The sequence below is a fragment of the Mytilus trossulus genome, chromosome 7 (genome assembly GCF_036588685.1).
Source record: "Mytilus trossulus isolate FHL-02 chromosome 7, PNRI_Mtr1.1.1.hap1, whole genome shotgun sequence".
NCBI lineage: Eukaryota > Metazoa > Mollusca > Bivalvia > Mytilida > Mytilidae > Mytilus > Mytilus trossulus.
The window spans coordinates 828,906-841,954 of record NC_086379.1 but is presented as its reverse complement, the minus strand read 5'-3'; the positions used below and the strand labels follow the sequence as shown (position 1 = coordinate 841,954).

The following is a 13,049-nucleotide window of genomic DNA, read 5'->3' as shown; positions in this document are numbered from 1 at the left end:
TCAACACAAGAATCCCTTAATCCGCAAAAATTAGATACCAAGCCATGGTAAGTAGCAAACGACCAAAAGGCAATAAACAAACAAAATCAAATAATGGCAAAACTGCAAAAGTAATAAAACAATTTGCTGTATGAGAGAAACATGGACAAATGTTCAAAAATGAGGCGGATGAAGATGTTTTATTATTATTTAGTTCAAAAATGATATGTGTATGAGACAAAATCCCATAACTCTCGATTAGTCATAGACAGTACATGATCCATATATCTCAAGGTGAAATTAAATAACAATCTTATCTAATACTCTCTCTCTCTCTCTCTCTCTCTCTCATTTTTAAATACACACACACACAAACACCAACACACCAACACACACACACACCACCACCATCTATCTATATATTTTTACCAATACACCAATTACTATCCCATTTATCCACTCACATAGATAACAACGTTGAGTTCAAGCTCTTTTATTTAACTGTACTTAATATTCATTGAGGTTTTTTTAGTTTATTTCTGGTAGTTGACGAACTTTGATTGGATTTATTATTGATTGACGTATGTTTCGTTTATCTGGTCATATTCGTTTGCTCCTGTGTCTTTCCTTAGATCTTGATAGGAAGATACATTTTCCATTCCAACATCGTCATAATGATGCTGATCATGACTGCAAAATAGAAGTCAGGTCAAAAACTCTTCATATTGTTACAAATATTGAATAAGTATTACATGAAATGCATATAAATTATTGGAATATGCACTATTCAATAATTTAAAATTTACAAACAAAAACAAACATGCATCGACAGCATAAATAGCTTGAGAAGCAAAAATATACTTTTCTTAAAACTCAATTCTGATTATTTTTCGCAGACTTGTATGCTTAGAACTTTGTATTTTTTCATTTTATTATACAGATAGTACAAAACATTTATGACATGTGGCAATCCAACACTTTTGATTAAACCAGGTTTAAATTCGAAACAATTTTAATTCTGGTATCTTTGATGAGTTTATATACACATTGACCAACGAAATAAACTTTCACTTAAATGTGTGGGTGCACACGGGGAGCATCGATCATGTTTCAAAACAAAGTTTGACATCAAAGAGATGCTGATTATTTAACACCGACTACAGGTTGTTGCATTGAACTTTCACGAAATTTAACAGTTTAAAGCATATGACGCGAAACGAATTAAGATCATGCCGAAGTGAAGACGAATTCCATTTTCACTTGAATTATATCTTTCGTGTTTCAGACATTTAATCATTCATTCAGAGAATAATCTAAACATATTATCAACTATTAATAACAAACATACCTCTGTGTTTTCTTTGAAACATTATATTTGCCTATAACCATAGTAAATAACATAAAACTGTTAGTATGTATGTATAGTATGTAATACAGTATCAAATGATATTAATATTTAATTCAATACATTGCATATATATTTCAAAGAAAGGAAGACCATGCAGTGCTTAGCATTTAATCGATTTTTCATATATATTCTTACCTCAATCCGAATAGATACATATATCTTTTATCAATTTTTATCATTTGATGGAAATCGATTAAACTGTCATTGTCCCCAAAAAGACATACATGTTGTTTACGATCGAGTCGGAAATTTATAATATATCGGTCTCTGGAGGATCGCATGCAATATATTTCAGAAAAAAGAAAACGATGATATTTGATTCTTGTATACAGAAGTGATATTTACAGCTTAAAATAAAAACACCAAATATGCCAGGCCTTCAATTTGGTAAGTTAAACGCTCGCAATTATCTACCTGTACCTCCTCGGTGACACTAGAATCAACAGTTGAAAGCAACTCAGGTACGAAGTTGATGATAAGTCGGTAATATTATTTTACAGTTTTCAAGTCAAACCCAATATATTTTTAGTTTCAATGGTATTATTACATTTGTCATTTCGGGGTGACTCCTTGCTTGCTATGCTGTATGAGTTTTTCACATTGTTAAAGTTTGAAGTATCGACATTGGTAATCATATCAGATCTTCTTCATTTAATATTGACAGAGATATTGGCCACTAACAAAAATTAAATATCCTAAAGAAGTTAAATACACAATAATTATGTCGGGTGTTTTGGCGTCATTTAATTAGTTTATCTGCAACATTTCTTACTTTGCTCTTTCGGTAGTTGCCGATTTTTCTTAATAACAAAACACACGAAAACTGTTATAAGAATGCCTAGAAGAATTCCTCCAATGACAATTCCAATCCGAGTAGTTACTTCGTCGTCATCGCTTCCTGCTGTGTTTATAGATACTGAAATGCAAAGGATAAAAACATACAGAGTTCATCTATTATATATGATATATTTTCACAAATAACAGCAAATGAAATATTACACATATGTGTCCATTTCATGGTTTTATTCAGCGTGATCATGGCTTTATTTTCTTTTTATCTTTGAAATCGATTTTTAACATTTTAACATCAGTACTATTTTGTACATGTTTCTGTGTATCGAAAAGCAGTATTAGCAACATTAAATCATTTTTTGTTTCATGTTCAGGTAGAAGCTAGGGGTTGTGCAAAATTGTCAGATTTTGTAAACACTCATTATTCATTTGGAAGTATAATACTTAGTCCCCCTTCCAATAAAATTACAGTATGACCATACCATATATTGGTGACACTGTTTTCGATGATAACCAAGTATTACAGTAAGGTGAGTTGTTGTTTTTCACAATACATATAGGCATCAAAATTGTATGTCTAAAAATTACTTACACTTGTTACAAAAGTCTCCTGTTCGTCTTTCCTTGCAACCATCGGTACAAATACCGGTAAATTTATTGCAATTATCATTTAAACAGTAATCAGTTTTACATCCAAAAATACAAGACCCATTTCCAGGGTAGCAATGTCGTTCCGTGCAATATTCGGAACACACTTTTTCGCAGTTACTTCCCCAAAAACCTTTTTGGCAACCTGAAAAGCAAAAAAAATCTATTATTTACATAAATGGGTTACAAGAGCGCAACACTAGTTTTAACGCTAGTAATGAAAACATTGAACATAGAAAATGAATCTGTATGATATTCCAGAGCTTACATTTTCTATCATGAATTCCTATTAAAGCGATCGAAGCTATTTAACCAAGTTATCCATGTGGCGAATTTCTCACATAACATTTCAATGCAAATAACAATCATCGAAAGTTACCCAATTAAAGGTCACCTCTTTTTTTTATCTGTGAACTAGCTGTAGTAAAAAAAGTATTTTTAGTACCCGAAGATGACATGATAGATCTTGGTCTTATCAATCTTGGTTCATTTATTATGACGTAAGTAACATGTCCAGGTCAAAGTGTAAATAGCTGTACAAAGTGAAGCAGACAGGAGGAACACCGATGAAGGCTTTTGTCATACACCTTCACTACGACATTTTTACAGGTGTGTTCTGTGTGCTGCCTATTTTTGCGTTTGGTTGTGTAATATTTCTGTCATTCAGTGTTATATTTCTTAATATTACCAAATGAGCGGCAGGTTTGGCCAGCCTGAAAACCAGGTTCAACTCACAATGTTTCCTTTTAAATACTTGTACCAAGTACAACATATGGTAGATGTTATAAAAAAAATCGATTCTATGTATGTTGGCGTTTCGGTACTTCCGTTGTATTCCTCGTAGTGTCGATGTTTTTGCCACGGTGTTAGTTTGTAATCCAGATGTGTTTGCTCTCAATTGATTAATTCCTTTTGATCAGCATTATACCATTTTTGTCTTTATTTACAGGCTAACCGTTAAAAAATCACGACAAGACAGTGTCAAAAATATTAAGACAAGTTATATATTAGTGTTTATTTTTCTATCATATCTTCAAATTTGTTTGTGTTTGTTAAAAGCTATCTAAAAACAAAATAATAGAACTCTATGATGGTATTCTGAGTTTGTGCAATCTAGCCTCAATCACAAAAACAAAAGCTACTGATCAAAGCCAAGGTATTTTAAACTTTATACTAAGTCCTCATTTAACAAAGAGACTTGAACAATCTAGCAATCGCACATGAAAGCCTGACATGTAGAAACCTTAAAGAAAATATATATACATGAAACTTTACTCACCAATAATAGCAACGTAACAAAGTTCAATTATGGGCTGAGCACCATCTGCTCCTGTAGTATCGTAATAAATGACATATCGTCCGAGTTTGTTACATGAAATAGTCTGAGTAATGTTCGGGAGACCTGGATCAGGATCCTCATAACAAAGATAACCAGCAGGTGGAATGACTGATGTATTGGTCACATATAACTTAAATCCATCCATGCGTTTAGACCCTGTAGCAGAATTACACCAGACATAAGTTTTTAAAGCAGAAAACTGCTTATAAATTTTTTTTAAACAATAAGATAAATTATTATTTGAAGCGAATCCAAAATTTTGCACAGGAAATTTGAAAAAAGTAAATCATTCACGCTTTCAGTTTCATGTTTTTTATATTTCATTAACCAGATTAATATGATCTCGACACTTTAAAGAAGAAGGGTCATGCAGTTGTTGTGTCAACATGCTTTAAAATAAAATGCAATTAGCATGATTTAATAGTATAATCAACATGGACAATTTTCATCTTGATATTATATGAACTAGATAGATTACAGATAGAACATCCCGTATATAGATATTTTACACTCATGAACATAATATCAAATATCAGGTATTCACGGTGTATTTTTGTCCTTTTCAACTTTTATTTTATTTGAGCTTCACTGATGTGTCTTTTCTAGACGAAACGTGCATCCGTCGCAAAGACAAAATTTCAATCATTGTATCTTCGGTGAGTTTATTAACAACCACTGGGTCGATGCCATTGTAGGTGCAATTTTTTTTCTCGAAGGTATCACCAGGCCAGTAGTCAGTACTTATATGTTGACATGAACTATCACGTATTATCGACTCCTAGAACTCGATATTAAGAATTGAACAATGGACAGTTAGCGCGTGAATTTGTCTTGCTACCTGGTTGAAAGAGATTACGAGACGTGAATAAGCAAAGTTTATTGATTTGTTAGGACAATCAAAACCTTGTTAATGTCTTATTATCCCGTAGAGAATCGGATTTGTCCTCTCTATTTTAGCAATTAGATGTTGCCTGGTCATTAATCATGTATATTGATTCACAGGTAACTTAGCTTATATCTATCAACAGCCGAATCTTCTGGAGGTTCGTAAACAACAACGTTAAACGATATATACTATTTCATAGCGTGTGACCGCATGTGGTTATTCCAGTAAACTGAATTAATCTACAAAGCGAGAGCACTTTCCATTTTCATCAGCTAAGAGTCGACTAGCCCTTTTTGAAAGGCTAATGCTTGTATGATCTTAATTATGAATTTTATGTTGATAAAACGAAAAATAAAAGAAAAAGCAAAGTTATTCAGACCTCAGGAATAGATTACTTTAGCTGCATTTGGCAAAGCTTCTAGGAATTTTGGTCCTTAATGCTATTGAAGTTCGTTATTTATTTCGCTTTTTAAACTTTTTTGGATTCGAGCGTCACTGACGAATTTTTTGTAGACGAAACACAAGTCTGTGGCAAATTAAAATTTTTATCCTGGTATCTAGATGCGTATATTTGATATCTTTTTGTCTAAAGACCTTTTTCAATTTTTATATGTTAAGATATCATAAAAAAAATATATGCTCGAAAAATTTATTAAGAAAGGAAATGATTCGTCTTATAAAAGTTTCGAATTAAGGACAACGTTGTTACGACACCATTTCATATGTACATGGTTTCTTTATTTTTATCTTTTCCCGTCATATTTATGTTTCTTTTGAATAACATTTATGATCGAAAATTCCGAAAGGAACGAACGGATGTACTAAAAGCTCAAATAAAATTATCGAACTCCGGTGGAAATTCAAAACATAACATCTATAATCAAATGCATGGAGATATCAAAATCTTAAACACATAAAATGTTGGATAACAACTGTCATATTTCTGACTAAGAGTTATTTCGTCTTAAAATTAACATACTCCTAAGCTCTGTTGAGTGCGTTAAATTATTTTATTAATAAATGGTTTTACTCTAAAATGTCTTCATACAATGCGTTCTGTCTTGCAAATATAACCGTCATTTGGAATTCTTTGTTAATCTAATCTGTCAAATATAACCCCTATCCATATAAGCGTAGCCCTACATGTACTTCTAATTGATGACTTTTGGCCTTAGGCTGCCAATTCAACTTGAAACCATCTCATTCGTTTGAATTGAAGTCTATTTTAGAGGTTTAAATGTTTTTCTGTGGTTAATTATTGCTGTCTCTATGCATAACGTTTCAATTACTCCAAATACATTCAGTTTTTTTTTTCTTCATATGTATACATGCCAATAGAACGCGCGAACGATACCGACGAAACATTTACACGAATAAGTTGAAAACTTACTGAAACTGATATGGAGCGAAAGTGCACCCGTCATGTTTTATAAAAGTACACATGTTTTTCAATGTGAAAGTTCAATCTTGTTAATTTCTTTATTGACCTTGCATTCTTACTTGTTTGTTGTAATGCTATTAACACTGATTAGTCGTTCAGATACGCATGCGAGTTTAATTTAGTTGTTTATAACTCTTTTATTTTTTTACGATATAGCCACGATTTCCGATTTTGGAAATATTTATGTTTCGCAATTAGTAGGGGAAAATATTTATGTCCGTTCTCCCGTGAGATAATATTTTCGATTGTCAGCTCTAAACAGACAATGACATGCATTTTCCCCCTTTTATTTTCGTCTATCAATATATACAAAATAGTGTTTACATTCCAACCAGAACTACCTTGTGCTTAAGAAAAGGGCGAAGAACAGAGGGAAATTCAAAGATCAAAAATAAACTGGCAACGCCATGGCTGTAACAAAACGGACAAACAATAGTCTACATAATTATCAATGGTACCAAGCTTATAGTTAAATTCGTTAGGCGCACGTTTTGTCTACATAAACTCATCAGTGACGCTAAGATCGAAATAGTTAAAAAAAAACAAACAAGTACAAAGTTGGAGAGCCGTTATGACTTCAATTAAAAAAATTGCGCCAAAAATGGTGAAGGATATCTTTGGCTAGAAAGAAAAATCCTCAGTATTTCGAATAATTCATTCTTTTGCAAACAGTAAATTTATAAACATGACCATATAATGATATTCATGTCAACACCGAGGTGCTGACCACTAGGCTAGTGATACCCTCGGGGACAAACTTTTTTTTATTTGAGCTTCACTGATGTGTCTTTTCTAGACGGAACGTGCGTCCGTCGCAAATGCAAAATTTCCATTATTGTATCTTTTGTAAGTTTATTAACAACCATTCGTTCGATGCCACTGGTGCAATTTAATTCCTCGAATGTATCACCAGCCCAGTAGTAAGTACTTAAGTGTTGAAATGAACTATCACTTAATATTATTAATTCGTATTATTTAACAAATTTGATTCGTTTAGGCGTAGTCACATGTTAAACTATATTTTCGAAGGTAGAGAGAAAACGGCGTATAGCAAAAAGCATATTGACCGGCAAAACGCATATCGCACGGTTATTTTGAGAATATCTAAAAACCGATATACTTTGTGACGTCATGTAATGAATTTCAGGATATTGTTTAACGTTTTGAAATACATGATATCTGTGATCAATAATTTGACGGAAAAAATCTTCAAACACATAAGATGTCAAAAAAAGGTAAATTAAATAACAACTAATATGTTGTTATTGTCAAGGAGACAAATTGATGTAATATTTATAAAATTCCAACAAACCTAAATGACGATTTTGATACCAATATGGTCGGAAATTAATAATATAACAAATATAGCCTTTGTATGAGGTCAATACAGGATATATCGACCCAAAGAAGTATATCGACCTCGGACTTCGTCCTCAGTCAATATACTTCTTTCAGGTCAATATATCCTTGTATCGACCTCATACAAAGGCTATATTTGTATAATATCATCGAAATAATTATGAATTTTCTGTTGATAAAACTAAAACAAATTTATTCCGACCTCAGTTATAAATTACCTTAGCTGCATTTGGCAAAACTTCTAGGAATTTTGGTCCTCAATGCTCTTCAAGTTCATAATTTATTTTTTCAGATCAAAAAAGTAAAAAAAACCCAAACAAGTTCAAAGTTGGAGAGCAGTTATGGCCAAAATTCAAAACAGTTGCGCCAAATAAGGTGAAGGATATCTTTGGCTAGAAAGAAAAATATTCAGTATTTTGAATACTTCATTCATTTGCACACAGGAAATTTATAAAAATTACCATATAATTGATACATGTATTCATGTCAGCATCGAGGTGCTGACTACTAGGCTTGTGATACCATCGAGGAAAAAATGTCCATCAGCAGTGGCATTGTCCCAGTTAAATAGTTTTTTCGGTACCAGACTTATAGGTTGATATGCCAGACGCGCTTTTCGTCTACATAAGACTCACCAATGACGCTCAGATCAAAAAAGTAAGAATATCAAACAAGTAAAAAGTTGAAGCGCATTTAAAACAAAAGAAATAACATAGATAACTAATGACTAAGTAGCACGAAACCCACTTAAAGTTACAGGTTATATCAGATGCTCCGAAAGGGTAAGCAGATCGTGCTCCACCTGTGACACCCTTTTGTTGTTAGTGCAACTGCAACCCGGTAAATGTTCTAATTATGTAGTCACATTCGTGAAAAAAGGAACTGGATTTTAGGTACGGCATAAGGCACATATCCGAAATTATCTGTGAAACGGATATCATATATCGGTCAACCAACTCGTAATTAATAAAATTTACGTCGGGGTTATGTCAACTTCACCATTTGAAACTCTCCATTTAATAGCTACCGTGTGAGCAGCAAACCACTATCATGGAAATCATAATAGACAATTCGAACACAAGACACCCTTGTGGATTTCGAAAAATAGTAGGCTAATGCCGCTACAAGGCAGAACTCGCACCCGCAAAGTGGAAAGGGATAAATATAAGTTACAAAACTTGTTTCCCAATCCACTATAAATAAATATGATTAAACTAATTCAAAGACAAGAATATCGTATCGATTTGACTTTTGTGTACTTCGTATTCGGGCGCTGGTGGAATGTTGCTACATGAAATAAAAAGTTAACAGTTGCGCGGCTGAAATTATCTCTTTTGTCGTAAAGTCTTGTTTTCAACTGACCCTCATTGTCAATTTCTTAATTTCAGTCAAGATATGAGGCTGACTTAACTTTCGATGGTTTTATCTTTATTTCTAGTTCAATGAGATAGATGCGAAACCAAATATTAAATCATTTAGTGATTGCTAATTTTCATATTACTTGGGATAATTGTTTAAATAGCTGACTTTTTTCACGTTTTTCATTTGAAAATGAAACCTTTTTAAAACATAGTTACAAATAAATGATTTTATAACAATCAAATTTACTCTTTAGTAGTACAACAAAACTAACGTTACGCTTGGTGATATTCCTTGCAAATTAAATTTGTATTAAAGATAAGCATATTAAGGTGAAAATAGTATCGTATTGCACAATCATTTCAAATGTATTTGATGTCTGTACTTACATCTTTCCCTGTAGTAGATTGTGATATCTGTGATGTAAGCAGTTCCAATTGAGAATTGAAACATCCACCAAGCTGGTCTTGTATTGCCTGTGTGTGAACAATTACCATAGGAAAACACATTTGATACAGGGGGTTTTATAGCATGTTGAGGAATACCACCCTTATACGTAGAACTCTGAGTAGCTGTGCCAAACGGTGTCAGATTATCTGTAAAGTACATACTGAATCAAAATAAAAACAGACGATATTTCTGTAAATTATACACATGTTGCCTTCCTTTCTAGATTATTTTTAAACATATGATAACGCAGAAATGTTTTGTTTCTATAATGTACCACTGTAAAAGTCCGGAGGTGTTTTATCAAGTTATGATCATTTGTTTCTTTAGTTGTGTCAATAACACGTGTAACGACATTATAATTGCATTTAACACAACACATTTTTAAACATTATGCTAATTCACATTGTATTAATTATTATGTAACATTCCAAGCTTTATACGTATTTTTGTGAAATCCTAATAAATTGAGGGAGAGCAAAAATATATCACGAACCTTTTTACAGGGTGAGATAAGTTTGAATTAGTAATGAACAAACATTATATGATTCAATTCTTATAACTGAGGTGAACATACGTTGGGCTACAACTCTCAATAGTATAGTTGTGTGACTGAATAAAAGTAATAGCATATCAGCTGTAGTTAATTCATACACCCAGCAGGTCCATAACAGTTAATGATTCGCTAAAATGAATGAAAAAAAGCGTTATGAGTTAGGTATAATTTAGTAGGATATATGTTCACCTTGAAGGCATGCATTTTGTACGACCTGACTTAAATTGTCTCATTGGCAATTATACCACAACTTCTTATTTTACAGCAATCTAGTAATATGCTGTTTTGTCTATTTTCTTAATAGTTGTAGAGTTAGGTATGTTATTTCAGTTGGGACGCATTATGTGTTTCCTTGTTAATTCACTGACTGAGATTCAAAAAGTAGATTAAATATATAAAGAAATATACTTTTTTTCACAAAAGATGCTTGTAAATGTCTGAAGTCATTTCATATTTATATCATGGTTATATTATAGCTTAAGTTTCGCTGGGACACAATTTGAGAACTTGATTATTTCATTATGTTGGTAACTGCTAATCTTATTTAGAATATCATTTGATTCCCTAATTTTCTATCTGCAATTTAGGAAATATGTTTCATTTCAATATACATTTTGCACCTGTCCTAAGTCAGGAATCTGATGTACAGTAGTCGTCGTCTGTTTATCATGTTTATGTAGAATTGTTATCTGGATGGAGAGTTGTCTCAATGGCACTCATACCACATCTTCCTATATATATTTGTATATGTAAATACTTTTATATAATTCATCGTCGACATTCAATACAATACACGCAAAATATAAATGGATGTTTAGCAGGATAGTTTCAATTCTCTTATAAAAAGATAATAAATATCTTTATTTGTATCTTCTTCTTTTATCACGTTTTGTTTCCTATTTGTTTTCAAAAACTTTTTTCTTTTTATCAGTTTTGTAAATACTTCTACAGATTCCAACTGCAATGCATGGCAACTATATTGTTTTAAATGCTAAAAATGTTGAAGTGCACGTGTTCTCTGAACATGTGTCTATCGTTTGAAATATGAGTAAAATGCAAAGTAGAACAATTATTTTGTGAGATTCTATTCTAAATTTCAAATGGAATATACTCAATGCGATAACTAAACCGTTCATACATGTATTGTTAACGGTATTCGAAATATAAATAATGCTTTATTGTATTGATGTCTGATGAACAAATATTACAAGGCATCTTTTATGTGTGCCTATCCAAATGATTTTCGTTCAAAATAAAAAAAACATGAAGTCAGAAACTAAATCATAATTTGATACTTTCATATATGACCTGGATCATGTGTGAGAATACAGCGAATTTGGTAAATAGAAAGTTGGTGAACAATGCCATTACAAAGACATAGCACAACGTACTGAGCACTTGTAACGTTTGATATATATAAAAAAATTAAAATCTCTATTTGACATAAAATTCCTAAGAATAAACATCGACGAAAACAGAGAACACATAAACCGGGGTACGGAAAAACAATCCCACGTTTAAAAATGTAATATATGAGACTCTAATAAAATTAATTGTTTTATATGTCTATTACTTATATTTTTTTGGTCAAATCAGAAAAGTTTGGTAAGTATTAAAACTTGCTATTTTGAACTAATCATTATACAGATATATTTATTATCGTTATTATCATTGCTTTATTCCCGAGACGGCCTCATTAGGTAAAGTAACAAGATAAACAGGTGGAAATTGTTTCTCAAACTAGTGTGTTTCCAGTATGTCTGCCTTAACTGCCGACCTGCAAGTTTTGCAGCAGAAGCGGAATTTCAATATTCTTAAAGGAGTTCATATAACTGTAGTAATTATTTGATTTAAATACGAAATATTGCATCATGTAAACAACTTCAAAATAATTTTTAAAAACCAGAAATGCTCATTTTGAATTTGCGTTTTAGAGCAAACTGCAGACATAATTTGCTATTGCTAAAGCCTCTGTGTGTATATCTGGAATACTTTTGTGCATGTGTGCTTTTTATCACTCTTTCAAAAATCTTACGAAAATTGAATAAGGAAAGCATATTTTAACAAATTTACTACATGAAATTCAGTAAAATAAATTAAAAAAATTTACCTTGTATATCATGTATATGGACAACTATCATCTGTAATACAAGTTAAACATGAAGTTAGACATTCATGATGTCTAAAGATATAACATTAATTTCAAAATCCGGTTAATGGTTAACCGCATGTTTTACATTAAGATTTGCCCTTGATAAGTACCTTTTTAAATGACTATTTAGTGAACAAAGCACTTTTTAACTGATGTTTATCTTGTGTTATTATTACTTTCACCGTTTTCAATTGAAAAGTTTCACACAATTTATGTCAGGTTTTTTCATAGCTGACTACATATACTGTCCCTTTTTTTTCTCAATGTTGAATAAAACTGTTAAAATCAACTTCATTTGAATGTTGATGGATAGTAGCGTATTTGCGATTATAACACATGTCTATGTTTGTATAAAGATATCGTAAACCACAAATGAGTGATCATCACGTAAGTGTGTTACAAGAGAATTCAAAAAATATCTGTTACCTGACAATTTGAGAAACTGTACATTTAGAAATTTTAATTTTAAAAGGAAATGTATAATAGAAATAGAAATCATTTATAATTTCAAAGATTATATTTGTTAGTTTGATTGAACCTGTATTCCTAATCAAATGGGATCAATTATTGACTAATACCATTTTGAATTTATTTGATTTATTAATTGAACAAATGTTCCACATACATGATAAAACACACAAACCACAACATACATTGAAACTTGCAAAAATTAACACAAACCA

General features: G+C 31.6%; 1 protein-coding gene across 4 annotated transcripts; it reads right to left on the bottom strand.

The window, feature by feature from the left end:
• Nucleotides 1-456: 456 nt before the first annotated feature.
• Nucleotides 457-12,415, bottom strand: LOC134724463 (uncharacterized). Of its 4 annotated transcripts, XM_063587490.1 has the most exons (8): nt 12,325-12,415; nt 10,236-10,343; nt 9,601-9,807; nt 4,107-4,322; nt 2,772-2,972; nt 2,160-2,303; nt 1,328-1,358; nt 457-669 (listed from the first exon to the last, which is right to left on the bottom strand). In XM_063587490.1, the coding sequence occupies exons 2-8, from the start codon at nt 10,288-10,290 to the stop codon at nt 549-551; spliced, it is 975 nt and encodes a 324-aa protein (XP_063443560.1). In that variant the 5' UTR covers nt 10,291-10,343; nt 12,325-12,415; the 3' UTR covers nt 457-548. The 4 variants fall into 4 exon arrangements, with proteins under 4 accessions (XP_063443560.1, XP_063443563.1, XP_063443561.1 ...); XM_063587493.1 differs by lacking the exon at nt 1,328-1,358; XM_063587491.1 differs by lacking the exon at nt 10,236-10,343 and having other exon boundaries at nt 12,325-12,404.
• Nucleotides 12,416-13,049: the final 634 nt, after the last annotated feature.